Raw genomic sequence first — 26671 nt, 5'->3', positions numbered from 1 at the left:
CCTCACCATAGCTGTTACTTTAAGAAACTTTTTTTCTTCCCCCAATATGCCATGGGAACATCTAAAAAAGGAAAAAACCTTTCAATGGTTAACCACACAAACAAGTCTGTAAATCATACTGGGGAGTATTTCTGCAAGTGAAGCCAACTGGCAAAGCAACTATAACAGTAAACTCCATCACCCTCAGACCAATCTATGAATTTTCTCTAGCCAAATGAGAACAGAACCCAGGCCGCCTCTGCTTGTCTCCTTGAAATGCTTTTGGAGCTCAGAACACAGCTGTCATGCCTTGATGGCACAGTGGGCACACAAGCAGGCATGACCAACAGGAAATACTCTGTTTTTTTCTGTTTGGTTGGGGGGTTGGTTTGTTTGCTTTTGTTTTTAAGACAGAATAAATACAAAAGAACCTTCCCTGCCACCCCAGCGTGCTTCACGTTTTTAAAGTACAAAGCCTGAATGCTGTTACTCATCTTATCCACAAGTGGAGGGTTCTTAGTTCACTCACCTGTATTCCCTCTCCTGTTCCTGATAATTAAAGTGCCACACAGATCATACCGAAATCCTGACAAAACTTGAAAGCTGCTAAATATATCACAACATTCATGAGATGCAAACAACCTCAACAAAGAGCAAACAACAGCCTCTGATTTGGAGCTTGCTTTTCCCAGGGTGCAGAATGCTCTTAGTTCCCTCTGCTTCCGCAGCCTCTTATAAGAAACTGATCAGTCATGGGACTAGAGAAAGTGCTAATTCCTCCTTCTCCAGTCTCTTCCAACTTTTTGTCTTCACCCTTCTTGTCCCCTATTCCAACTGGGTCTCTTTTCTTTATCTCATGGATAAAGTCATCACTCTGTGTCATTGTCTCTCAATTCCAGGCATTCTGCACTCCTGCACTGAAAACAATCAATATAAGCCACCAAAGGAAGAAAGAGTGCTTAAAAATATGCACCACCATGAAGATGGATGACAGGGCAATGCAACACAGCGCAAGAAAAATCCCAAGTCCAAAGTCTGCCTAAGTTAGAACAACAAAGTCCTTCTTTTCCCTCTAGGGGCTGATCAGCATTGCATCCATGAACCGTATATGGCACAACTTTTATCCACAATTCATTGTCTTAGTTTAGAGCCAGAGAGATTGCTCCTTTACCTCTTCCAAAAGGGGTAAAAGAAAAAGCACTCACACCAAAGGATTGGCTAGGATTGCAAAGTTTAAATGGAAATGCTACTTATAACTACAGTACAGGAGCATATAAAATACACCAAAACCCATAGCCTGGTTAACACAGAAGCTCATTAAGCCAAAGCTTCCCACAAACCTCCCTTTAAACCAAGCCAGCCAACCCAGGCCTTCATTCCACTCCCCCTCCTGCCCCCCCAATACCATGCCTCTCTGGCCCCCATACCAAACCATTGTGATGCAGCAAAAAATTAAGCTTGGCAGCTCCGGGCCCCAATTAGGCAGCTCCGAGCCTAACTGGCAGCATTGCCAAAGCTGACACCAAGCATCCCCTGCAAAAGATAACAGCCTGTGTGTCCTCTCAGGAGGAGAGAGGGAGGGGAAAAGGGAAGAAAACTGATTCTGCAGCCAGTTTTATAGGGATGCAGGACTTAGAGGAATGAAATACTCTTCCTGGTCTACCTCCTGGAGGTCTTCAACACCGTGGTTCCTTAAAGGCACTTGTCCTCAAACTACACCGCATCCACATTCACCTGCAGAGCAAATGTGGTCCAGGAAGCCGCACTCAAAGCTGAGTAAGTATTTGCAAGAGGCTAGAAGCCGACTCACCTGCCCAATAGGCTCTTTTGTCGGCGCCTTTCCTCTTCGAGCAGTGCTCGTGGCCAGCGTGGTGGTCGTTTCCATGACTGACGTGGACATCTCCGACTGCATCGCCGTGGCTGTGGACTCGGTTGTCATAGAGGAAGGCACTTCACCGACAAGTCTCACGTTCCCTTCTATCACGATGTTGGCATCGTTTTCTGCTGCCATATTCAGAACTTTCAAGCCATTGTAGTAAAGGCCAGAGAGCTGGCCTTGGAAAGGGTGGCCACGTTCCTTGCCTCCAATTTTAATGGTTGCTTGGCTATTGAAGATTGTGAGCTGACGCCCTGCGGAGATAATATTACATACATGCAAAAATGTTGACTGGGAACACCGGACTCGACACGAGTGACAACAAATCGTCATGGGGGTGAATAATGAGAGCAATAAACTATAAGAAAAGGAATTGACTCATAATTCATTGCTTGGGTTTCTTTTTTATTATTTTGGTTGTTTGCTTGCTTGGTTTTGTTAATGAGGTGTCCATGAAATGCATAAATTTGGAGAGCATTTGCATTGTGCTGAAGTGGCGACGGTTTGAGATTTATCTAATTATTGGTTTTATTTCTTCTTCTTTTTTTTTTTTTTTTTGCTAAAAGGCCAATCAAATATATTTGCAAATAATGTGCTTAGTACTCCACATGAGACCTCTCTTCCTTTTTACCTCAAAGCAGTGTTAAGCTCTTATTTTGGTGTGTGTCAAGAATGCCAGGTTTCTAATTCTTTTAGATTAGGGTTGGGTTTTTTTTTACCTTCGAGTCTGCCAACAATTAAAAGTGGTTTCTATTTTTGTTTTCCTCCACACAATACAGCATAGAGCCTAGAGCTTTAAGATGTGATTTTATGTGTGTATAGACATATGAACACATGCCTATACACACGGAGTTTATTTACAATGCCAACAGGTCGCTAAGTGAAGCGGATTTTAAAGAGTATATATTCTGTCACATCTCTAAGTGAATTAAATATTTATCTTTTTAATGGCTTTTTTTTTTTCCTTTCTTTCTTTTTCGTTTCTTTTTTTTTTCTTTCTTTTTTTTTCCTTTCTTTTTCTCTTTCTTTTTTTTTTTTCTTTCTTTTTGTTCTTTCTTTTTCTTTTAATGTTTTGATATTTATTTTCCTTCCATGTACACACTGAAAAGAAGCACGTGGTTCACACTGAGTATCTCAGAGGCAGATTCAACAACAACAACAACAAAAAAAGTAAAATAATAATAATAATAATAATAAAAAAAATTAGATGTCTGATTGGCTTTCAGCAAGGCTATCAATTAAAATCAAAGCTGGTGGATTTTTGTTTGTTTGTTTGTTTGTTTTTAAGATGTAAAAGCAGCTTCAGAGATGATGCACATACCGATGGAGAAATCATGGCACATTTCCATTAAACAAGAGCAATCCCTCAGCAACAGTACCACTCTCAGTAAATAAAACAGTCACCTGAGCAGACTGGCTTTCTGCTCATGGGAAAAGAAAAAACCAACAACCAAAAAGTCAAAACAAAACCAAAAAAACAAACCCCAAAAAACCAAAACAAACAAACAAAAAATAAGAAACTAAAAAAGGGCATGCACACGACTTTAAGTTCTGTTTTAAATTAGTGTTTGCTCCAAAAATCCCCTTAAGAAAGTTGCAAACGTTAAAGGGACTTCATTTTGCTCGGCAATTCATCTTGCCCACTATTTAAGATGCCTACAGTTTATCAACGAAACGTGTTTGGTTTGGTTTGGTTTGGTTTGGTTGGTTGTTTTCTTTTTTTTTCTCAGGCCCATAATGAAGATATCATAACTACAGAGATATATATACACACACATGTATATGTTTTGGTCTTGTTTGGTTTTTTTTTTAGTTAAGAATTTAGATGCTGGAACAGGTCATATAATCTATGAACGAGTTAATAATTTGGGGTTAATGTTTGCTCTGAGTATTCCTTCTGTAGGTTGAGTTAGTGGATTAGATTTAACAGTCCCTTTAACCTTAAGTTAACAGGGTAAGGTTATTAAACCAGCTGGTACCTCTAGAAACGTAGCGAAATTATTATACAAGGTAAGCCCCAAAAAAAAAAAGAAACAAAAGAAAAGGAAAGGAAAAAAGAAAAGAAAAGATTACTCTACAAGTTTACTTGTTTAAAGTTGGTTTTAAAATTTAGGTTTACTGAGAATTTATTTGGTTTATGTTTATTAGTGTTACAATGAAGCACTACTTGGTTATGTTCAAATTATTGGTTTTATTGGAAGTTTTAATCAATGTTTTTTACCTTTGTCGAGTAGCCATTCATCAACTACTCGACCAAGTCGATATGGAATTCGCTGTCTAGCAATCGCCAGGCGCTCGTTATCATTGTTTCCTTTAAAGTTTAAAGAGACATTTCATTGGTTAAAATCTGTAAGGTCAAAGGTTAAAAGTTAATACTTAAAGCTCGAGCTACACAGTTGCCACATGATGGTTTGAAATTTTGGAGGTTTAAAAAGCGCTCCCTCGCACATGTCATGGCTCAGACTGGTCATTCATTCATTTATTTTATTTTAGCAAACAAAATTATTCCTACGTTAATTGAAAATTAGAAATCTGCATTTGAGCTAGGTTATTAAACTTATGTTATAGACAGACCCCCAAAAAAACAAAACAACAAAACAAAAGAAGAGCCAAAACAAAACAAAACAAAAGAAGGAAACCAAAAACCAGTTTTAAACATCGTCGAATGGCTTTACCAAAACAAAGAAAGAAAATAAATTGATCATTGACCTCAGGGTTTTGTCTTTTTTTTTTCTGTTTGGTTTTGGATGTTTCTTATTAACTAGTTAAACACGATCAGGTGAAACAGGTTTAAGTTTGCAAAAGACATCCAACCTCTCGCTCGAGGTTAGGCATTGAAAGAAGAGGAACACAACTCTTAACCATCATCTAAGACTTCTGCTCTCTAGCAACAGACTTGCTGTAACTTATTTCCTAACCAGAAAACAAAACAAAACAAAACAAAACAAAACATTCATCTTTGCTTCATTGAAAGACACTGCAGAGACTCAGATATATGGTACAGAATAGACCAGGCCATTCACTCTCTCTACATTCTCATAGAACACATTGACAATATCCTGAAGGAACACCAAGGCTTTGACAAAAGCGACTTGCTGAAAGGTAGCCTGGCCCTGAAGCGTGGAAGTGCTTTAAAATTTAGCAAGAGGCCATCTGTGGTGGGGCTTCATAATCCAATAACCAACCCAAGACTCAGCAATGCAGCACGCAAGCTTGTCTTATTTGCAAACAATATCTGCTCAGTCTGTGCAGAGAGAGATCTTTGGCTTCTCTAATTAAAACAATGAGATGACACAAACCAACGAGACAGAATAAAAGAGATCAAATAAAACAATGAGATAGGATAAATCAATGGGGTAAAATCAGATCAATGGGGTAAATTAGTGATCTCAATCAATGGGATAACATCAATGGGATAAATTAATGAGATCAATCAATGGGATAAATTAATGAGATCAATCAATGGGATAAAATCAATGGGATAAATTAATGAGATCAATCAATGGGATAAAATCAATGGGATAAATTAATGAGATCAATCAATGGGATATGAGGATGATCAGAGGGCTGGAGCACCTCTCCTATGAGGACAGACTGAAGGAGTTGGGGCTATTCAGTCTGCAGAAGAGAAGGCTCTGAGGTGACCTAATTGTGGCCTTCCAGTATCTGAAGGGGGCCTACAAGAAGGCTGAGGAGGGACTTCTCAGGATATCAGGCAGTGACAGGACTAGGGGGAATGGAATGAAGCTGGAGGTGAGGAGATTCAGGCTGGATGTGAGGAGGAGGTTCTTCCCCATGAGAGTGGTGAAGCCCTGGAATGGGTTGTCCAGGGAGGTGGTCGAGGCTCCGTCCCTGGAGGTGTTTAAGTCCGGGCTGGATGAGGCTCTGGCCAGCCTGATCTAGTGTGGGGTGTCCCTGCCCATGGCAGGAGGGTTGGAACTGGATGATCCTTGTGGTCCCTTCCAACCCTGACTGATACTATGATAAAGTTAATCAATAGGATAAATTAATGAGATCAATAGGATAGAATCACCCAATGAGATAAAATAAATCAATAGGACAAAATAATGAATCAATGAGATAAAATGAAACAAGGAGATAAAACAAAGAGATAAAATATAACAAGGAGATAGAAAATAACAAGGAGATAAATATAATAAGGAGATAAAATAAGGCTGGTAATAGCCATGAACAAAAATAAATCAGATAATGAGGAATAATTAGCAAATCACTTTGAATATTTATTTCTGATTATAGGAGGAAGGGTTGTGTTTGAATGGTACAGGCATGATCACTCAGAAAACTATGTCTCCTATTCCAGACTTTTCTTAGGAGAATGGCAATCTAAATATTTCCCTCAATGTGCAGGCTTTTTGTTGGCAGGAGCATTTTTGAGCAGCAGCAACTTTTTCTTCCATTGTATTGGTTCCTATTAGTGAAAAAACAAACCCCAAACAAACAAACAAAAATCCCACCAAAACCAAAACACACACCCCACACCCCCGCCCCCCCGAGAGCTAAAAAGAGCCAGATGAGTCTGAAGCAGACATTTCGAATTGAGGTCTGGATCCCAAGTCAGATTTGCTGGTTCAGGCATGCACCAAGTCCTGTATCTGCAGTGGAAATCTAAGTAGGGGACGCAGGAGCCCACACAGTGCTCAGAAATACATTTTCTCCAGCTAATTATTATCCAAGTTAAGAAAACCACTGCACCAGTTTGCCAGACAATTATCCCTGCTCTCAGTATCACAAGTTGTAACAGGCTTGTAGGGAAGAATCAGTACCATAGAATCAGCCCTACATCATGAGAGGAGAGACACCAAGAACCAGGGCAGACTAGGAGTGGTCCTGCTGGAAAGCAGCTCCGTGGAGAAAGACTTTGGAGTGCTTATGGACAGCAAGTTCTGCGTGGGACAGCAATGTGCCCTTGTGGCCAAGAGAGCCAATAGCATCCTGGGGTGCATGACGAAAAGGGCATCTAGCAGGACTAGGAAGGATTTTCTGCCCCTTTACTCTGCCCTGCTGAGAACATGCCTGGAATACTGAGTCCAGTTCTGGGCTCCCCAGTTCAAGAGAGACAGGGATCTGCTGGAGAGAGTCCAATGGCAAGCTATGAGGATGACTGGGGGACTTGAACATCTCTACTGTGAAGAAAAACTGAGTGACCTGGGGCTGTTTAGTCTGGAAAGCAGAAGGCTGAGAGGGGACCTGAACAATATCTATCAATATCTGAGGGGTAGGTGTCAGGCTGAAGGTGCCAGGCTCTGATTGTCGGTGCCCAGTGACAGGACAAGGAACAATGGGTACTAGCTGAAACACAGGAGGCTTCACCTCAACATGAGAAGATACTTCTTTATGATGAGGGTGATAGAGCACTGGAACAGGCTGCCCAGAGAGATGTGGAGTCTCTTTCTCTGGAGAGACTCAAAACCCAACTAGATGCACTCCTGTGCAGCCTGTCCTAGGTGATCCTGCTTTGCAGGGGGCTTGCACTCAATGAGGTCTGAAGGTCCCTTCTAACCCCTAACATTTTGTAACTCTGTGTGATAGCCCTCACAAACAGCAGCAGCTTCTGTATCAAACCCCCACAGTGATTTTATGCAGGTACTGACTCTGCAGTGACACAAGCTGCTACTTGCCATGTTTCATGTCCCCCTTATTTGTTTTCCCCTGGATATCAATCACTATGAGGGGATGCCCTTTTCCTATGCACTTTCCAATAATGTATCACAAAATGGTTTAGATTAAAAGGGGCATTTGAAGATCATCTAGTCCATTGCCCCTGCCACAGCCAAAGACATTTTTCACTAGATCAGGTAGTTCAAAGCCTCTACAACTGACCTTGAACACTTCCAATGATATGATGCCCACAACTAAATTCTCTGGACAACCAAACAAGTTGGTTCCATGTCTATGGGAAACTGTGCTCTGTGAACTCCTAAAATCAAGTCAGCCTTAAGAAGAGCACCTCTGCTATGAAGACAGGCTGAGGGAGCTGGGGACCTTTGTAGGTCCCTTCCAACCCAGAGCATTCTAGGATTCTATTCAGAGTAGGAAAATATGTAGTAACCCTCTCGGAAATAGGTTTTTCATTGAAGAAGTTCCTTGTGGTTCAACATGGTGGTAAAAACAAGCATAAAAAAAAGCAGCATGAAAAATGTGTACTGAATGCTGGGGGCTGGGGAATAAAAATATTGGTATTTATGTTTTCCCTACTTGAGATAAGATTAGCAGGGGAAGTTTTACTGAATTCAGTGAGGCTGTCCAAATCCATTGTAGCTGAGAGTTTAACCCAAAGCAGCTGTCTGGAAACAAAGGAAGTTAGTGAGTAAATGAATACTTTTCACAATGTAATAACAGAAGGATTGTTGGTTTTAATATAGTTTCCACTATTTTTGATTCACTGATTGCATCAGGTTGGAAGGGATCCTCTAAGGTCATCTTGTCCAAGCAACCTGCACTCAGCAGGGACACTTCCAACTAGATCAGGCTGCCCAGGGACACGGCTAATCCTGAATACCTCCAGGGACAGGCCTTCAACCATGGGACCTCAACCACATCCCTGGGCAACTTGTTCCAGTATTTTACCATCCACATTGTGTAGAACTTCCTCCTGATGTCCAACGTAAATCTCCCCTGCTCCAGTTTCAAACCATTGCCCCTTGTCCTATCCCCACAGGCCCTTCTAAACAGCCCCTCCTCAGCCTTCCTGTAGGTCCCCTTCAGATATTGAAATGCAGCTCTAAGGTCTCCCCAGCATCTTCTCCTATCTAGGCTGAACAGCCCAAATTCTTCCACCCTGTCTTCATAGGAAAGGTGCTCCAGACCTCTGATGATCTTGGTGGTCCTTCTCCAGACCCACTGAAGCAGCTCCCTGTCTTTCTTGTGTTGGGGACCCCATAGCTGGACAAAGTACTCCAGGTGAGGTCTCCCCAGAGCAGAGCATAGTGGCAGAATCCCTTCTCTCCATCTCTGGCAATGCTGCTTGTGATGCAGCCCAGGCTGCATTGACCTTCTAGGTTGCAAGTGCCCATTGCTGGCTCATGCCCAGCTTTTCATCCACCAGCACCCCCAAATCCTTTTCTGCAGGGCTGCTCTCACTTTCATCCTCCTCCAGCCTGGACTTATATTGAGGGCTGTCTCCCATGTTTTGGTTTTTCTTTTAATGTGGTTGTTGAGTTACTTAGGTGTCTGCTACTGTCATAATTACTGAGCCTGTCTGTTCTCCTTGAAACTAAATCTGGATCAGTTCCACACCATTTCCCCTTAGTCCTTCCACTTATATTATATACTAGAGGACTTTAAGCTAATGAAACGGTGTCAAATTGAGATGCACTTAACAACATCCTTGTTCTTCTGGTGAGGGATGGGCTAATGGAATCAGCAATTATTTTGTGTGTGACCTTTACAAATCAAATGGTTATTTCTTTGCTTTTCATTTGTATTTTGCTCCCAGTGGTGCAAGACTGCTGCAGTTAGCATGAAACATAATTTCTAGATAGAATCACATTATAATAGGGTGCAGGATTCTCTAAAAAAAATAATAATAAAATACAATGTGTTCATACCACATGGACTATTTTAATGAAATAACACTGAGAAATGTCTAAGCTGGCCCAGACTAAAATTATGCTGTTAATTCACAGAGGAGTTTCTCCAGTCACCATAGAGACGTCCTGGAGTGTCTGCCAAGCAGCGAAAGTGGAGGCAGCAATAACCCTTGTCTAGGATAAATCCTGTCAGCAATGCAATTACAGAGAGATGCCAGAGAATTAGGGATCCAGGCTGGTGCCTGCAGCAGGTTCCTTCTACCAAACAAACCTGATTTACACCTGCTGGTTGAATAACAGAGAGTTGAATGCCTTCATATCTGCACCTGCAGTTCTGAACACTCCTTCACAGTTCTGAAACTAGAGCAGGGTAGGTTTAGATTGGACATCAGGAAGAAGTTCTTTACTATGAGAGTGGTGGAACAGTTTGCCCAGGGAAGTGGTGGAGGCCTTATACTTGGAGGCATTCAAGGTCAGGCTTGATGGGGCTCTGAGCAACCTGACTGAGTTGTAGATATCCCTGCTTACTGCAGAGGGTTTGGACTAGATGTCCTCTAGAGGTCCCTTCCAACCCAGTGCATTCTGAGATTCAGTGATTTTGACTTGACTACACGGTTCTGCTCAGGTCTAGGAAGCTTTTGTTCATCCAAGTCATGCAGTGACTAGCAGTGGGTGGATCTGATGAGTGAATGGGTGATCTACCTCTGTGAGACTTCTTTCCAATGTGTTAATAGATTCTTTATGCCTGTGAACATCTTCTGAACTATTTAGTTTGTCTTTATAAATAAGATAGAAAAATCCCACCTGCTCCTCCCTTCTCCCCTTTCTTTTATCTTTGTGTTGTTTTGTTTTAACAGATAACACAAAATCCATCCCCAACAGCAACAAAACCTCTGGCTTAATTTGGTTTAAGTTAAGGAAACCTTTCAGAAATAGGATGTTCCCTTATTCAGTGAGTCAGCTGACAATGCCTCGTTACTAACTATAGAAATATCTCATTGAGAAGTCTTCAAACATAAGTGTTAAAAGAAACTGTCTGTCAGGGAATAGCAATCATTAACTCGTTGTTATATATATCTCTATATACACATATATAGATATGGAAATTGAAGATGCAAATCCAGAGCAGAAGCATGGAGGACTGCACTACTTATCTCTGTTCCCATGCTGATCGAAGAGACCTCCAAGGATCAGCTGGTCCTAACTTTCTAGGTGATAGTGCAGTTGAAATGAGATGGCCTAGCGTCCTGCCAAGCTGAGTCTTAAACCTGATCATGTGATAACAGAGAATCACAAAATGGCTCAGTTTGGACAGGACCTTAGAGACCATCTACTCCAACACCCTCTCAACCTGGTTGCCCAAGCACTCATCCAAGCTGGCTTTGAACACCCCCAGGGAAGAGGCATCCACAACCATTCTGGGCAACTTGTTCCACCGTGTCACCACCCTCATATTGAAAAGCTTCTTCCTAAGATCCAGTCTAACCCTGCTCTCCCTCAGCTTCAAACCATTCCCCCTTGTTCTGTTGCTAGAATCCCTCATGAAAAGTCCCTCTGCATCCTTCCGGTAGGCTCTCTTCAGGTATATTCCCATTTAGTCACAGGATGTTTGTTCTAAGTGAAGGAGCCCAGGATAAAAAGTAGTGATTTTAAAGATCAGAAGAGGGGTGGGGGGAAAATGAAGGAACTCTGTATTCTCACAACATCAAAATTGTTGTGTTCTGCATCCTTTTATTCTACATTTTCAGTTTCTTGGAAAGGCAGAGAGGTAAAATATTGCTTTACAGGGAATGATTCTGAAAATGGAGAATACAGAATCACACAGAATGGTTTAGATTGGAACATAAGTCTTAAGGTCATCCAGCCCAACCACCTCTGCAGTCAGCAGGGACATCCCCAACTAGATCAAGTTGCCCAGAGCCCTGTCGAGCCTCACCTTGAAAATCTCCAGGGAAGGGCCCCCAGCCACCTCCCTGGGAAACCTGTTCCAGTCTTCCACCACCCTCATGATGCAGAACTTGTTCCTGACATCCAATCTGAATCTGCTCTTCTCTAGTTTGAAGCTATTTCCCCTCATCCTCTCACTGCAGGCCTTTGTAAACAGTCTCTCTCCATCCTTCTTGTAGCCCCCTTCAGGTACTGGAAGGCTGCTATTAAGTCTCCCTTGAGCCTTCTCCTCTCCAGGCTGAACAACCCCAAATAAATTTGTAGCTTGGAGACTTTATTTCTGCTCCCCATCTGAAAGATTAAGTGCTCTGGCAGGCATGTTTCTGAACCATAATTCATTAAAAAAAACCCCAGCAAAACAAGTAATATGCCTAAACTTTAATTTTAGACAGCTAGGTGACTATCCAGTGTGACTCTTCCCAGTTGTATGGCTGAGATTTCTTCGACTGAAAAAAGGTAGGCAGGAATTATTCACTGGGGATGTGCACAGTGACACTGTCTAACCTAATTGAATTCTGCCTGCCTTCATTCTTCTGCCAAGCAGATCATATTTTGTCACAACAGTGTGTTAATTCTGTTTGGGCAGAAAGGCTTCAAGGGAATAACAATAATTCCAAAGAATCAAGGTAAGCAGAGAGAAGCAGCAAAGGTCAAATCTTTGAGTTAGAGCTAAATCTTGTGGCAAGATTGAGAAGAAGCAGTCAAAGAAAAAAACCACCCAACAAAACAAACCCAAACAACTCCAACTTTAATCATACCTTTCTATCTATAGGTCAGCTGGGACAAACCAACTATATGAACTTCACTAATATGTATTTTATCCCTCCTGATTTATTATATTGTCAGTGCTGGAGTGTAATTCTATTTTGCTCTCTGAAATAAAGGTGTCAGTTATTGATGTGAAATAGCAGCATCCTTGAAAAAGAATAAGTAAGGAGGTTGAAAATCGAGAGTCTGTGAAGAACAATCTAGGCTGGAGAATATTTTCTTTGAAGCAAACCCTTTAACAGAATACAAATTCACCTTGGTAGTCTCAGTGATCTGCTAGGGAAATAGCTAGCAAAGTGCTGAAACCAAGGTCTAGCTCCATTTATAAACCGCCTCTCCCTCCCTAGCTTTGCTCACCGTGATCTTGACACTGCTTTTTCTGAATCATGAGTCCCCTCATATCTTTAAGAGGATGTCAGAGACCCTCCAGAAGCAGTCAGGGCTGCAATGTGATTGAAGTAACAGCCCGAGGAAAGGAAGCCACAGCAGCTCTCTGGTGCAGGGGTCAGGCTATGAAATGCGAGCAGAGTAATGGGAATGGCCACACTGAAGTCCTTTCAAGTCATACAATTGTTACAGTTGGAAAGGACCCCAAGGATCATCTAATTCCTACCCCCTGCCATGGGCAGGGACACCTCACACTACAGCAGGTTGCTCACAGCCACGTCCAGTCTGGCCTTCAAAACCTCCAGGGATGAGGCTTCCACCTCCTCCCTGGGCAACCTGTGCCAGTCTCTCACCACCCTCGTAGGGAAGGACTTTTTCCTAACACCCAATCTGAATCTACCCACTTCAATTTTTTTATTGCATTCCCCCTAGTCCTATCATTACCTGACACCCTAAAAAGTCCCTTCCCAGCTTTCTTGTAGGCCCTCTTGCTGTTCCTGTGCACATGCACTTGTGTATACCAATGTGTATTAATGTCAGAATAAACTGGAGGTGCTGAGGCTGTGGTCTAGAGGGTGGTGGAACAGTGGAACACGGGAACAAGTTGCCCAGGGAAGTGGTGCAGACCCCATTCTGCTGACATTCAAGGTCAGGCTTGCTGGGGCAGCTTGCTCTGGTTGGAGATGTCGCTACTTACTGCAGAGGGGGTTGGATTTGGTGACCTTTAAAGGTCCCTTCCAACTCAGTGCATTCTCTGATTCTAGGATTTTGCAGGTGCAGATTGCTTCTTCCCAGCAACAGAGGGAGTGGCATTTTAAGCCTTCTCAATTGCAAGCCCAAACTTCTGTACAGAACTTGCAGATAATTTTGTCCTGCTGGTGTGTTCACATTGGCTCCATGCCTTGGCCATCAGTGGATGCTTTCAGTGTCATCTCGGTCACACTGTAAATTGATGTTAATGATCCAATAGACTAACAATGTAATGTATTTGAAATATTCAATAGACAGACATTCTCCAGAGCTGTAGTAAGAGTCCAGCTTTAACTGGCATTTAAGGAATTTAGTAGCTACGTCTCCATTGCTCTCTTTGACCAAAGAGCCCTTAGAGAGATCATTCAGGCTGGGGCTCCCCACCTGCATGTATGCTGCAGACCCAGAGTATGTGCCCAGACTTTCCAGAAATGATGAGGAGGGTATGCTAGGGCATTACCTTACTTCACCTGCTGCTGTAGACCTCTAATAACTCTTGCTCCTTGCAAGCTTAGCTCCTAAACACTCTGCAGCACACTTAATTGCCTTATCCTGCCTATTGCCTTCATGAATAGCCTTCTTGTGAGCCACAATCATCTCGTCCTCAACAGCCATCAGTGAATGAACAAACAGATCACCTTTTCCATCACAACATCCTGAGTCCAGCATATAAAGATGTTATACTGCCAATACAAGATCACTTTTTTCCATCACAGCATCCTAGGTCCAGCATATAAAGATGTTATACTGCCAATACAAGATCACTTTTTTCCATCACAGCATCCTAGGTGCAGCATATAAAGGGGCAGAGCAGAAGAGATCAAGAGATCCAGGTCCACCCCAGGAAATGGGTTTGTTTCTGGCGGACACTGACACTCTCTGACTCATATCTTTGCTGAATGCGTACAGCATTGGCTATCCAGCCTTTGATCCAGGAAGGAGATCTGGATGCATCACACGAAGCTGTGTCTTTCTGTTGCTAAAATATGCCAGCTCCAACTGTTACAATGTGTAGGACAATGCGACAGAAGAGATGGAGGAGGATACAGCGGTCACCCTTGAAGACGGTTGTCTTGGCTGCTTTGGGCCTCCTCCAGTGTTCAAAAGGAAAGTCAACACCCACTTCTAGGATATGTATTTTTTTCCTGTTAGATGTCTTGAACAAGCCTTACAGCTTGGTAAGAAGATAAAAGTGCAAAGAAACTCTAAAGGTAGAAAAAGAACTTGTAGCAAATAAGAAAGAGTGCAGCTCTACAACAACTTACTTTCTCCCAGAAGAGCTAACCTCTATAAAAACAAACCCCCATGAGGTATGACTTCTCCAAACTTTAAAGTGTCCAGCCTGGCATGTTCATATAAAATGACCACATCATACTACAGCCCTTTCCACCTTACAGAGACTCCCAGATTCTTTATAACAAATACTAAATATCCCAAGAGAATATTTTCCTCACAGAACAACAGTCACAGCAGTCCTTGGAGCAGAGTGACATCTCTCATTGGTGGCTTCTAACACTTCTAGCCATGAAGCAAACCATAGATTGCCTTATAGAAGAATCCAACTGCTAGACTTACTGAAAGGTGTGTGAGTTGACTCCCATTTCACTGATACCACAGGCTCTACCAAAACACAGTGTTCACTTGCAGGCTCCTCCTTTCATGCTCAAGTGCTAAACAAAACTAAACCATATTTTTACATATTTCTATGGCTGAAAACTGAGCAGCCCCACAGAAAAGGACTTGGGGGTGTTGGTGGGTGAGAAGCTGGACATGAGCCAGCAATGGGCACTTGCAGCCCAGACCAATGGCAGCCTGGGCTGCATCAAAAGCAGTGTGGCCAGAGATGGGGAGAGGGGATTCTGCCCCTCTGCTATGGGGAGACCCTATCTGCAGTAATGTGTCCAGCTGTGGGGCCCCCAACACAAAATAGACATGGACCTGCTTCAGTGGGTCCAGAGGAGAGCCACAAATATGATCAGAGAGCTGGAGCACCTTTCCTAGGAAGATAGGGTGGAAGAACAGGGGCTGTTCAGCCTAGAGAAGAGAAGACTCCAGGGAGACCTTAGAGCTGCATTTCAGTATCTAAAGGAGATCTACAGGAAGGCTGGGGAGGGACTGTTCAGAAGGGTTTATAGTGACAGGATGAGAGGCAATGATTTGAAACTGGAGCAGGGAGATTAAGGTTTGACATCAGGAGGAAGTACTGCACAATGAGAGTGGTGAAATACTGGAACAGGTTGCCCAAGGATGTGGTTGAAGCCCTATCCCTGGAGACATTCAGGATCAGCCTTGATGTGTCACTGGACAGCCTGATGTAGTGTGGGGAGCTTGGACAGGAAGATCTTTGGGTGTCACTTCCAACCCACTGCAATCTGTGAACTCTCAGTGAGAGCTGAACCTTCACTTCAAACTGACTGCCTTCCACCCTGCTTTGGGCTTTATTATTTTTCACTAGATTAATTAATCAGTAATTAAAGGAAGAGTGTGCTCTTCCTGACTCTCACTTCCTCACTATCATGCAATATAAGTCTCAGTTTGCACAGTGTCAGATTGCTTACTTTGAGATATTGCTGTGTTGTACCAAAAGCAAGCAAGAGGAGATGAAAAGCAACGAGAAGGAGATAAGAAAACACAGGATTTGTCGGATAAATTAAAGGTCGTATTTTGTTATCAGGAGTTTGAAAGAGATCCTTTGTGCTGCCTGGGCAGCATTTAAGGAGCTAATATGGTATGGCTGCTGCTAAAATGGGCAGGAAAATTGATAGAAATCATTAAAGAGGAAGATTAAAGTATAAAGAATGAATTGTTGTAAGTACAGTACCATGCCCCACATCACTCTGAGAGTGACATTTTGCAGTTCTCCAAGGTAAAAGGACTCTGAACTCTCTCTGAATCATAATGTCACAGCACTTAAGGTTCCTTTTCCTATAGAAATTTAACCCTAAGTTGCCTGCAAGAAGTTTCTCATTCAATAGGTTTTCACTAGCTGGGAAGTGGAGAATATTTCAACCTTATTGGATCTAAAATTAGCTAGGTCTGAGATAGTAACTACTGATTGAGTCATCCTGACTTTCATTCAGGTAGCAATCAGGATGATCTTCATTTCAGGTTAGCAAAGAGCTGCCATACAGAATGTCTCTTGAGAGCAATAATACTCACATTATATAAATGAACAATGGCAAAGAGAAAATACTGTGCTCAGCTCTTCTTTTAAATGCCTATTGGTCTGTAACCCTGTGAGTATCCAGCACTCAGGTTGGAGCCATCAGTAAGAGAGGTCTTATTAGCTACGTACAAGCCTCCTAATTAAGTTTAATCACACTGCAAGTTCTGAGGATGGAATAGGACAAACTGTCAAAAGGTCACTGCTGCTATCAGTGCATTTTATTGTAGGCAGTGAAAGGCTTTGGGAAATTCTCTGTATTATTTTTTTTTCCTTATGATATATCTGAACCCTTTGCAACAGAAAAAGTTCTTTGAGACAGCTGAAATAAAACCAGCAGCAAAACAATCTTCTGGGGTTAAGTTTTGCTCTTGGTTAGGTGATTTATAAGAGCAAATAGAGTTTGGCCTTTGGCTGTGATCACCAAAGCTTTAGCAGAATGTTTGGAGGCAATGCAAGGGGGCAGTGAGGATAATTTTGTGCTCATTACAGGACCAGAGACATGGGGGAAAAAAAAGAGAAAACAGATAGAAATCCAAGGCAATCAGCATTAACCCTCATCAACAGCACACAAGCTAACTTGAGTGCAACTGCAAATGTGAGGAATGCTGATTTCATGTTCTCCCAGGAAACACAAAACTGTTTGATTTAACCATCACTGTGCCACAAAGCCCTGCACCAGAGGCGCTTTGCCACACTCCCTACCCCTGCCTAAGCTCATTCTCCTGGGGATGTGCAAGATGACACACAAGCCAATGGAAACTACAAACGTGAGGTCATCGTTTGGAAGAGCCTTTGCCAAGCAGAAGAAACCCAGTGCAGCCATACAGATAGAAAATGGCATTTAAGAGATCAAAATCTGTTCTGTGTCAGCAGTGCAGCAAAAAAAGCCCACAACAAAACAAAACAACCCTAGCCCTTGGCCAAAGCAAGCTCCAGACTTCCAGTTCTGTCCAAAAGTGACATTTCAATTTGTGTATTTATGCCTTGCAGACATTTTACTATAAAAGAATAATCCATTTCAAATGGAAAGGTTTAAACTTGTACATATAGAGGGGTTTGGGGTTTTTTTAATGCTTTTGGCAAGACACAGAAACAGAAACTGTAAATAATAGAAACAGATGCTCACTGAGATGGAAGCAGAGCGGTGCTTTAGGATTGCAGCAATATAATGAGCAGTCCACCACTCAATAGCATAATGGCTGTGGGTAGGCTCCCAGCAATGATTTAGTTGTGTCTGTTAAAAGGTGAAATAATCTGATTCCCTACTTCCATATATTCAAAAAGCTTCAATAATATTTTCCAGTTGATCTGTGATAGGTAGCACATCAGTAAAACAATTCATGAAACACACTCTGCCAAGTGTTACCAATTAGCTAAGTATTTTCATAGATTCATAGAATGGTTGGGGTTGGAAGGGACCTTCGTGAACATCAAGTTCCAACCCCCCTGCTAGGGGCAGGGACACCTTCCACCAGCCCAGGTTGCTCAAGGCTTTATCCAACCTGGCCTTGAACTCCTCCAAGGAGGGGGCATCCGTGACCTCCCTGGGCAACCTGTTTCAGTGCCTCATCACCCTCACTGGGAAGAATTTTTTCCAAGTATCTAGTTTAGATCTATGAGTCTATATGGGTCTAAATTAATTGGATTGATTTTGGGTTAATCAATATGTTTAATCACAGAACATTAGAGGTTGGAAGGGACCTCCAGAGATCACCAGGTCCACCCCCTCTGCCAAAGCGGGATCCCCTAGGGTAGTCTGCATAGGACAGCATCCAGACAGGTTTGGAAAGTCTCCAGAGAAGGAGGCTCCACAACCTCTCTCAGAAGCCTGTTCCAGGGCTCTGTCACCCTCACTGTAAAGAAGTTTCTCTTCAGGTTGAGGTGAAAAATCTTCCATGTTCAAGCTTGTACCTGTTGTTCCTTGTCTTATTACTCACCACCACCAAAAAAGAGATTGGCACCACCCACTTGACACCCACCCCTCAGATATTGATTGACATTCATCAGATCCCCTCTCAGTATTCTCTTCTAAAACTAAACAGCCCCAGGTCTCTCGGTCTCTCTTCATAGAGAAGATGCTCAAGCCCCCTAATCACCCTTGTTGGACTCCAGCAGACCCCTGTCTCTCTTGAACTGGGGAGCCCCAAACTGGACACTTATTTTATGTTACAAAAATCATTTTGCTACTGCAATAGCCTAAAAGCAGAATTCAAATCTGCTTTGAAACGCTTCTGAAACATTCAGTGGGGGGAAAGAACAACTTTTGAAAGAAAATACCTCTGCTGGCACAAGCTACACATCCACTTTCTCTCAGGAAACCACTTGACCTTTCAAAAACATACTGAAACCCACTCTGTTGCAGAAATTAGGTAAGGATATTATCATCTTTCTGGATTTATGAGTTCTGGTAGCTCCTCTAACGTGAAGCACTAATGCATCATTAAACTATAATGCAGTATGCTATTTAAATTATTTTTATGTTTAAATGATGGTACTGAGAATGATGAATTATTAAATAAACATCCAATTGGAAGCAGATAATACACTAACAGCTACAACGTGCAGATGGCTTGCTAATAAAACATTAATGCATTCCAGCTTAATAGGAATATATTCAAGACAAAATTCATTACTTTAAGGAGGAAGGACTATATCAATCCACTGCTCACCATCACCTGTACAAGTATGGTGAGCTTCTGTATGAGAGAACGGGACGAGGAATTCTCCCCCCTTAGCTCTGCTCTCGGGAGACCCTCGCCTGCAGCACTGTGCTCAGTTCTGGGGTTCCCAGCACAAGGAGGACATGGAACCACTGCAGCAGATCTAGAGGAGGCCACGAAGATGATCAGAGGGTTGGAGAATCTCTCCTATGGGGACAGGCTGGGAGAGTTGGGTTTGCTCAGCCTGCAGAAGAGAAGACTCTGAGGAGACCTTAGAGTGGCCTCCCAGTACCTGAAAGGGCTGCAGTAGAGCTGGGAAGGGACTTCTCACAAGGCAGGATGAGAGATAATGGACTAAAGCTTGAGGATGGCAGATTTAGACTGGACATTAGGAAGAAATTCTTGGCAATGAGGGGAGTTGAGACACTGGGACAGGTTGCCCAGGGAGGTTGTGGATGACCCCTCCCTGGAGGCTGGATGAGGCCTTGAGCAAACTGATCTAGTGGAAGGTGTCTCAGACCATGGCAAGCAGGTTGGAATTGGATGATCTTTAAGATCCCTTCCAACCCAAACCACTCTATGAACCCATGAAACTGCCTATATATCATTGCTTTATATTTATATGTGCATGGATTTACCACTGTTTCTAAAGTTGAACACTAAAACATATAAACAAACTTTCATGGCAAAGGCTGAAGTCAATCCAATTAAGTTTCAAATACGTCTAGCTGCCAAGAGGGATTGTAACCATCACTGAAGCTGAAACATACTTCTGACACAGACTGGGGTACCATCCCATTTTGTTTTCTGCACAGAACACCCGTGGTGCTCCCACCCACAGAGCAATGGTAGATAAGGAAACTGTAGAGACAGCAGATTATTTCCAACAGACTCTTGCAAGATGGCTCATCTCTCCAGCTCAGCTGGAAAAGCTCGACTCAGCCTTTGTCCATAGAATGCTCTTTAACTAAAGTCAGCCACTGGAAAAAATACATGCAACAAACTGTGAGATATCAGATAGAATGGCTAAGCAAGCAGCTAACTAATCATCATTTTCCTAGCTAGCAGGATTATGGATGCACAAACATCCAAGGCTGAGAAAGAGAAATGATACACTAGGATTGGGGTCATATGTTCAGTATTCTCTTCCTGCTTTTTTGCAATCAGAGTTTAAAGCATTAGGCCTGTCACTCAAAGGTCATCTTCTCCAACCCCCTTGCACTCAGCAGGGACACCTCCAACTAGATCAGGCTGACCAGTGACACATCAAGGCTGATCCTGAATGCCTCCAGGGCTGGGGCCTCGGCCACATCCCTGGGCAAACTGTTCCAGTATTTCACCACTCTCATTGTGCAGAACTTTCTCCTGATGCTCAATCTAAATCTCCCCTGTTCCAGTTTCAAACCATTGCCCCTTGTCCTACCACCACAGGCCCTTCTAAACAGTCCCTCCCCAGCTTTCCTCTAGGTCCCCTTCAGATATTGAAATGCAGCTCTAAGGTCTTCCAACAGCCTTCTCTTCTCTAAGGCTGAACAGCCCCATTTCTTTCAGCCTGTCCCCATAGGAGAGGTTCTCCAGCCCTCTGATGATCGTGGTGGCCTTCCTCTGGACCTGCTCCATCAGGTCCATGACTCACTTGTGTTGGGCTCCCCATAGGTGGACATATCACTGCAGAAGTGGTCTAAGCAGAGCAGAGTGGCAGAATCACCTCTCTCAACCTTCAGGCCATGCTTCTTATAATGCAGGGTCTCTTTCAATCTCTGCTAAATGTCTGCTAAATTCAATGCTATATCAGCAAAGGTCACTTAACTCCTCAGAAATAGTCCACCGAGGAATACAAGCCATTCACTTCTCAATTAAACCCATTCATAAAAGCCTAATTTTGGTGCCATTAATTCAGCTACATTCTGCTTGTCAGGGGTTGAAATTAGGATGTTGTTCACAGTGATTTGTGCTTCTGGTGTTCATAGATTCATAGAATGGTTTAGGTTGGAAGGGTCGTTAAAGATCATCCAGTTCCAACCTCTGTGCCATGGGCAGGCACACTGGTGGAAAGTTCAATTTCTGCTTCAAATTGATTCTAAATGATGCATACTATAGGATCTGACTCCTGTGAAGCTCACCAGGCTGCAGCAATAAAACCAGTGTGTCCAAGGGTACAGAGAAGGGCCACAAGGATGATCAGAGGGCTGGAGCTCCTTTCCTATGAGCACAGGCTGGGAGAGTTGGGGTTGTTCAGTTTGGAGAAGAGAAGGCTCCAAGAAGACCTTATTGTGGCCTTCAAGTATCTGAAGAGGGCCAACAAGAAAGCTGGGGAGGGTGTCAGGGGGAATGGATCCAAGCTAGAGGAGGGAAGATTTAGGTCAGATGTTAGGAAGAAGTTCTTCCCCATAAAGGTGGTGAGACTCTGGCACAGGTTGCCCAGGGGGATGGTGGAAGCCTCATCCCTGGAGGGTTTTAAGGCCAGGCTGGATGGGACTCTGAGCAACCTGATCTAGTGTGGGGTGTCCCTGCCCATGGCAGGGGGATTAGAACTGGATGATCCTTGTGGTCAATTCCAACCCTGACAATTCTTTGAATCTGTGAGAATACATCTAGGACAGAGCAGGCTGCCATTTCCCATTCTGCAGTATGAATTACACAGACTGCTTCTGAATTAGTTTAATGGAAGTTCCTACCCTGAAGACATAAAGTACTCTTCTGCTGTCACACCTCACCAGACCAGTAAAATATCTCTGGGGACACAAGAACAAACATGCCCCAAATCACTAAGAAAAACAATCCCCCAACCTTATCTTCTGCAAGCACCTCAAACACATCAGCACCGCAAAGAAATTCATTTTGGTTTCCATATGATAGATTCTCTGGTTGGAAGGCTCAACACTGCATTGATTTGTTCTGTCCTGAGAAAGGCTCCCATTTCAGACTGACCTCAGGGCTGCCCCAGAAGCTAATGGAAACAAAGTGCCTTGCAGAAGGAGCACATGCCAGAAGCACACTATTGTACTCCTCCCTTGCATGCTCTATCAGCTGCTGGGAGCACTAATACCAGTCTCAGAGCAGATGCATTTATATACCCAGCAAGCAGAGCATCGAAAGTGAGGGGCAGGGTCATAACCTTATCAACTTAAGGGTTACACAAAAGTAATTCTGCTGAATATTGGTTTGGCTTAGTGAGTGACATGCTGTATCAAGTCTTGTGTAATCTAAAAAGAGGCAGCTACTAGAGGGCAGGATAAAAGGACAGAGAAATGAAGAAGGTGAGAGTCCAATAAAAAGCTATGAGGATGATTAGACCACATCTGGAAAGTTGTGTTCAGTTCTGGGCTCTCCAGTTCAAGAGGGACATCGAATTTCTAGAGAGAGTTCAACAGAGAGTTATGAGGATGATGAAGGGACTGAAACATCTCTCCTATGAGGAAAGACTGAGAGCCCTGAGGCTGTTCAGTCTGGAGAGGAGAAGGCTGAGAAGGGATCTTATCAATGCCAATAAATGCCAATATCTTAGGGGTGGGTGTCAGGAGGAAGGTCCCCAGCTCATTTCAGTGGTGCACAGTGACAGGACAAGGAACAGTGGATACAAGCTGGAACACAGGAGCTTCCACCTCAACAGAAGGAGAAACTTTCTGGGGAGGGTGAAGGAGCCCTGGAGCAGGCTGCCCAGAGTTTGTGGAGTCTCTTTCTCCAGAGACTTTCAAAACCTGCCTGCCCTCAGTGATTCTGCTCTGACAGGGGGGTTGGTCTAGATGATCTCTAGCGGTCCTTTACAACCCAACCCATTCTATGAATCTATGAAATTGACAGAGTGGTCCTGCTGCTGGGAGTGAAAAGAAGAATGACAGGTACCTTCTCAGACATTGATTCTATCATGAACATCAGCATTGTGTTGTTCAGGAAGCCACAGTATCACAGTATAACTTAAGTTGGAAAGGACCTCAAGGATCATCGAGTCCAACCTATCAACACAGACCCCATGACAAGACCATGGCACCAAGTGCCACGTCCAATCTCCTCTTGAACGCCTCCAGGGACAGTTACTTTACCACCTCCCTGGGCAACCCGTTCCAATGACGAACGACTTGCTCAGTGAAGAACTTCCTCCTCACCTCGAGTCTAAACCTCCCCTGGCGCAGCTTGAGACTGTGTCCCCTTGTTCTGGTGCTGGTTGCCTGGGAGAAGAGACCAACCCCTTCGTGGCTACAACCACCTTTCAGGTAGTTGTAGAGGGCAATGAGGTCTCCCCTGAGCCTTCTCTTCTCCAGGCTGAGCAGCCAACATTCCTTGACAAAGAGTTTGAAACACTTCTAACCAATGACACATTCTGAACTAACCTTAATCCACTGGGTAAGTTCTGATAGTCCAACTGACATGCAAAATGTACTACAAACCAAAGGAAAGTGTGCAAAAGGCTCCCTGTCTATTGGCAATACTTCATCTCTCGTGACCTGTCTTTTACTGGGACTGTTAACACCTAATGGACTTCCTGAAGAGAGGTGAATGGGTCTGGCTGTGACAGGTTTGCTGTGTGGCATTCTGAGATCTGCTTCCACTCCCACTTCCTTTCTCTAACTTGAATCCCCACAGCTTGGGGTCTTCTTCGGGAATGCCATTTCCACATCACCCAGTGACTAATCATGCTAGGAAGGTATGGGCACCAGCCTTTGCCACAGGACCCAGAAAGAGCTGGCAGGTGTTTCTTCAGGATTTTAGAATGCCTTTTTCTGAATCACTCCTCATTTGACATTTTCCTCCTCCTCCTAAGCTAGCTGCATTGTGCCACCTTATCATATTTAACTGGAAGGTGTTATACCTTCTGTGATCAAGCGATGACAACCGTGCCACACATTTTATCAAGATCTGAATTTAATTACAGGATCTATCAAGTCTAAGAAGGGATGAGCCTTTGTATATCACCAGGATATCCAAGATGAAAAATAAAAGAGGGGGAAAAGAAAGAAAATATATAAAAAAAAAGACAAATCTGTCTGCAGAGTTGAAGAAGCATTATTAGATAGCATTATCTGACAGAAAAGCCTGATAAGCTGTCAAATTAAAAAGCTGATTTAGGAAACTTTACTGAAACCACTTTTTGAAAAGAGACTTACTGTAGTGTCTTGTTTGGGTATCACCTAGGCTCTTATTTAAAGATGACAGCAGAACAGAACAATTTCATAATCTCAAAGGGCAGCAGTGATTTAAAGAGAGAAGAGAGAGGGAAGAAGAGAGAGAGGGAAGAAGAGAGAGAGGGAAGAAGAGAGAGAGGGAAGAAGAGAGAGAGGGAAGAAGAGAGAGAGGGAAGAAGAGAGAGAGGGAAGAAGAGAGAGAGGGAAGAAGAGAGAGAGGGAAGAAGAGAGAGAGGGAAGAAGAGAGAGAGGGAAGAAGAGAGAGAGGGAAGAAGAGAGAGAGGGAAGAAGAGAGAGAGGGAAGAAGAGAGAGAGGGAAGAAGAGAGAGAGGGAAGAAGAGAGAGAGGGAAGAAGAGAGAGGGAAGAAGAGAGAGAGAAGAAGAGAGAGAGGGAAGAAGAGAGAGGGAAGAAGAGAGAGGGAAGAAGAGAGAGGGAAGAAGAGAGAGGGAAGAAGAGAGAGGGAAGAAGAGAGAGGGAAGAAGAGAGAGGGAAGAAGAGAGAGGGAAGAAGAGAGAGGGAAGAAGAGAGAGGGAAGAAGAGAGAGGGAAGAAGAGAGAGGGAAGAAGAGAGAGGGAAGAAGAGAGAGGGAAGAAGAGAGAGGGAAGAAGAGAGAGGGAAGAAGAGAGAGGGAAGAAGAGAGAGGGAAGAAGAGAGAGGGAAGAAGAGAGAGGGAAGAAGAGAGAGGGAAGAAGAGAGAGGGAAGAAGAGAGAGGGAAGAAGAGAGAGGGAAGAAGAGAGAGGGAAGAAGAGAGAGGGAAGAAGAGAGAGGGAAGAAGAGAGAGGGAAGAAGAGAGAGGGAAGAAGAGAGAGGGAAGAAGAGAGAGGGAAGAAGAGAGAGGGAAGAAGAGAGAGGGAAGAAGAGAGAGGGAAGAAGAGAGAGGGAAGAAGAGAGAGGGAAGAAGAGAGAGGGAAGAAGAGAGAGGGAAGAAGAGAGAGGGAAGAAGAGAGAGGGAAGAAGAGAGAGGGAAGAAGAGAGAGGGAAGAAGAGAGAGGGAAGAAGAGAGAGGACATTTCACTGACTTTGGCTAAGCTATACCAGAGGTTCACCCAAAGAGAATGGGCAAATAAATCACCGTTTTTGTTAGCATCAATCTTTCACGTGAGCAATAACATTATGCTGAAAGTGAGACCTAGATACAAGCTGAAAACTACATCCAATCATAACCAAAGGGTAGTCAGAGCTGTATGAATCAGGGGAAGAAGAGAAGAAAAAAAAAAGATGGAAGAAATAAGTTGTGCAATTACATATTTGCCAAGGTAAGGCAGCACGCTGACCTAGTTACATCCATCACTTAAACGCTGGTTTGTGGCTCAGTAACCAAGATGAATTTTTAATCTGTTTTGATTCCTGCTAAATTACTTTCCTGCATCTGACTATACTCCAGAGGACCTGCTGAAGTGAGTTGCACAGATTTCCTTTTCTCATCTGTTAATTCTCTGTGCCATCATTTTACACACTGCTGTAATGCCTTCTTTTATTCCTAACCGAGGATGATTGTGTGAGCGCCGGGAGATATCAGCATTCAATAAGACTCATTTAAAATGTTGTCCGGTTGAAACAAACAAACAAAAAAGAAGCTGCTTTTTTTCCTTCTTTTTTTTTTAAGCTTTGCTTTAGAGGGGCTTGGAACAGAAGCCCTATGAGGAGAGGCTGAGGAGCTGGGGTTGCTTAGCCTGGAGAGGAGGAGACTCAGGGGTGACCTTATTGCTCTCTACAACTACCTGAAGGGGGGTTGTAAACAGGCAGAGGTTGGTCTCTTCTCCCAGGCAGCCAGCACCAGAACAAGAAGACACAGTCTCAGGCTGCACCAGGGGAAGTTCAGGCTGGAGGTCAGGAGGAAGTTTTACACAGAGAGAGTGATTGCCCATTGGAATGGACTGCCCGGGGAGGTGGTGGAATTGCCATCACTGGAGGTGTTCAGGAGGAGACTTGACAGGGTGCTTGGTTACATGGGTTAGTTGATTAGGTGGTGTTGGGTGATAGGTTGGACGTGATGATCTTGAAGGTCTCTTCCAACCTGGTCTGGTCTGGTCTGGTCTGGTCTGGTCTGGTCTGGTCTATTCTATTCTATTCTATTCTATTCTATTCTATTCTATTCTATTCTATTCTATTCTATTCTCCTCTCTTCTCTCCTATCCTATCCTATCCTATCCTATCCTATCCTATCCTATCCTATCCTATCCTATCCTATCCTATCCTATCCTAAATAATAGAAACAGCAGAGAAAATTTAATTGGGGTAAAAATTTTTTTTGAGTGGGTGATCATGGGTTGGTTCAAATTAATACAGGGAAGGACGACCGAAAATAAATCTGTAAGTCAGATTCTTGACTTCTAAAGAACAGAATTGGATACACTGAAGGAAACCAGATTGTGCAATCAGCCTGAGGGGTTGGACTCAGCCAAGAGGGACACTTGGAAATGTTTTAAGGGATAGTATTTAAAAATAGAATCATAGAATGGC

The 26671-nt window shown here is 43.4% G+C and overlaps 1 protein-coding gene across 1 annotated transcript in view; it reads right to left on the bottom strand.

Moving 5' to 3' along the window:
- The window catches only part of NRXN1 (neurexin 1), an 814281-nt gene that overhangs the window by 109276 nt on the left and 678334 nt on the right, over window positions 1-26671 (bottom strand). Inside the window, 2 exon segments of the mRNA XM_068153449.1 lie at window positions 1790-2109; window positions 4077-4166. Coding sequence (XP_068009550.1) covers window positions 1790-2109; window positions 4077-4166 — 410 coding nt within the window.

The sequence above is a fragment of the Melanerpes formicivorus genome, unplaced genomic scaffold (genome assembly GCF_026170545.1).
Source record: "Melanerpes formicivorus ecotype bairdi unplaced genomic scaffold, bMelFor1.0.p_v2 SCAF_26, whole genome shotgun sequence".
NCBI lineage: Eukaryota > Metazoa > Chordata > Aves > Piciformes > Picidae > Melanerpes > Melanerpes formicivorus.
Note: the sequence above shows the minus strand (reverse complement) of the source record. Positions and strands in the feature narration are given on the sequence as shown.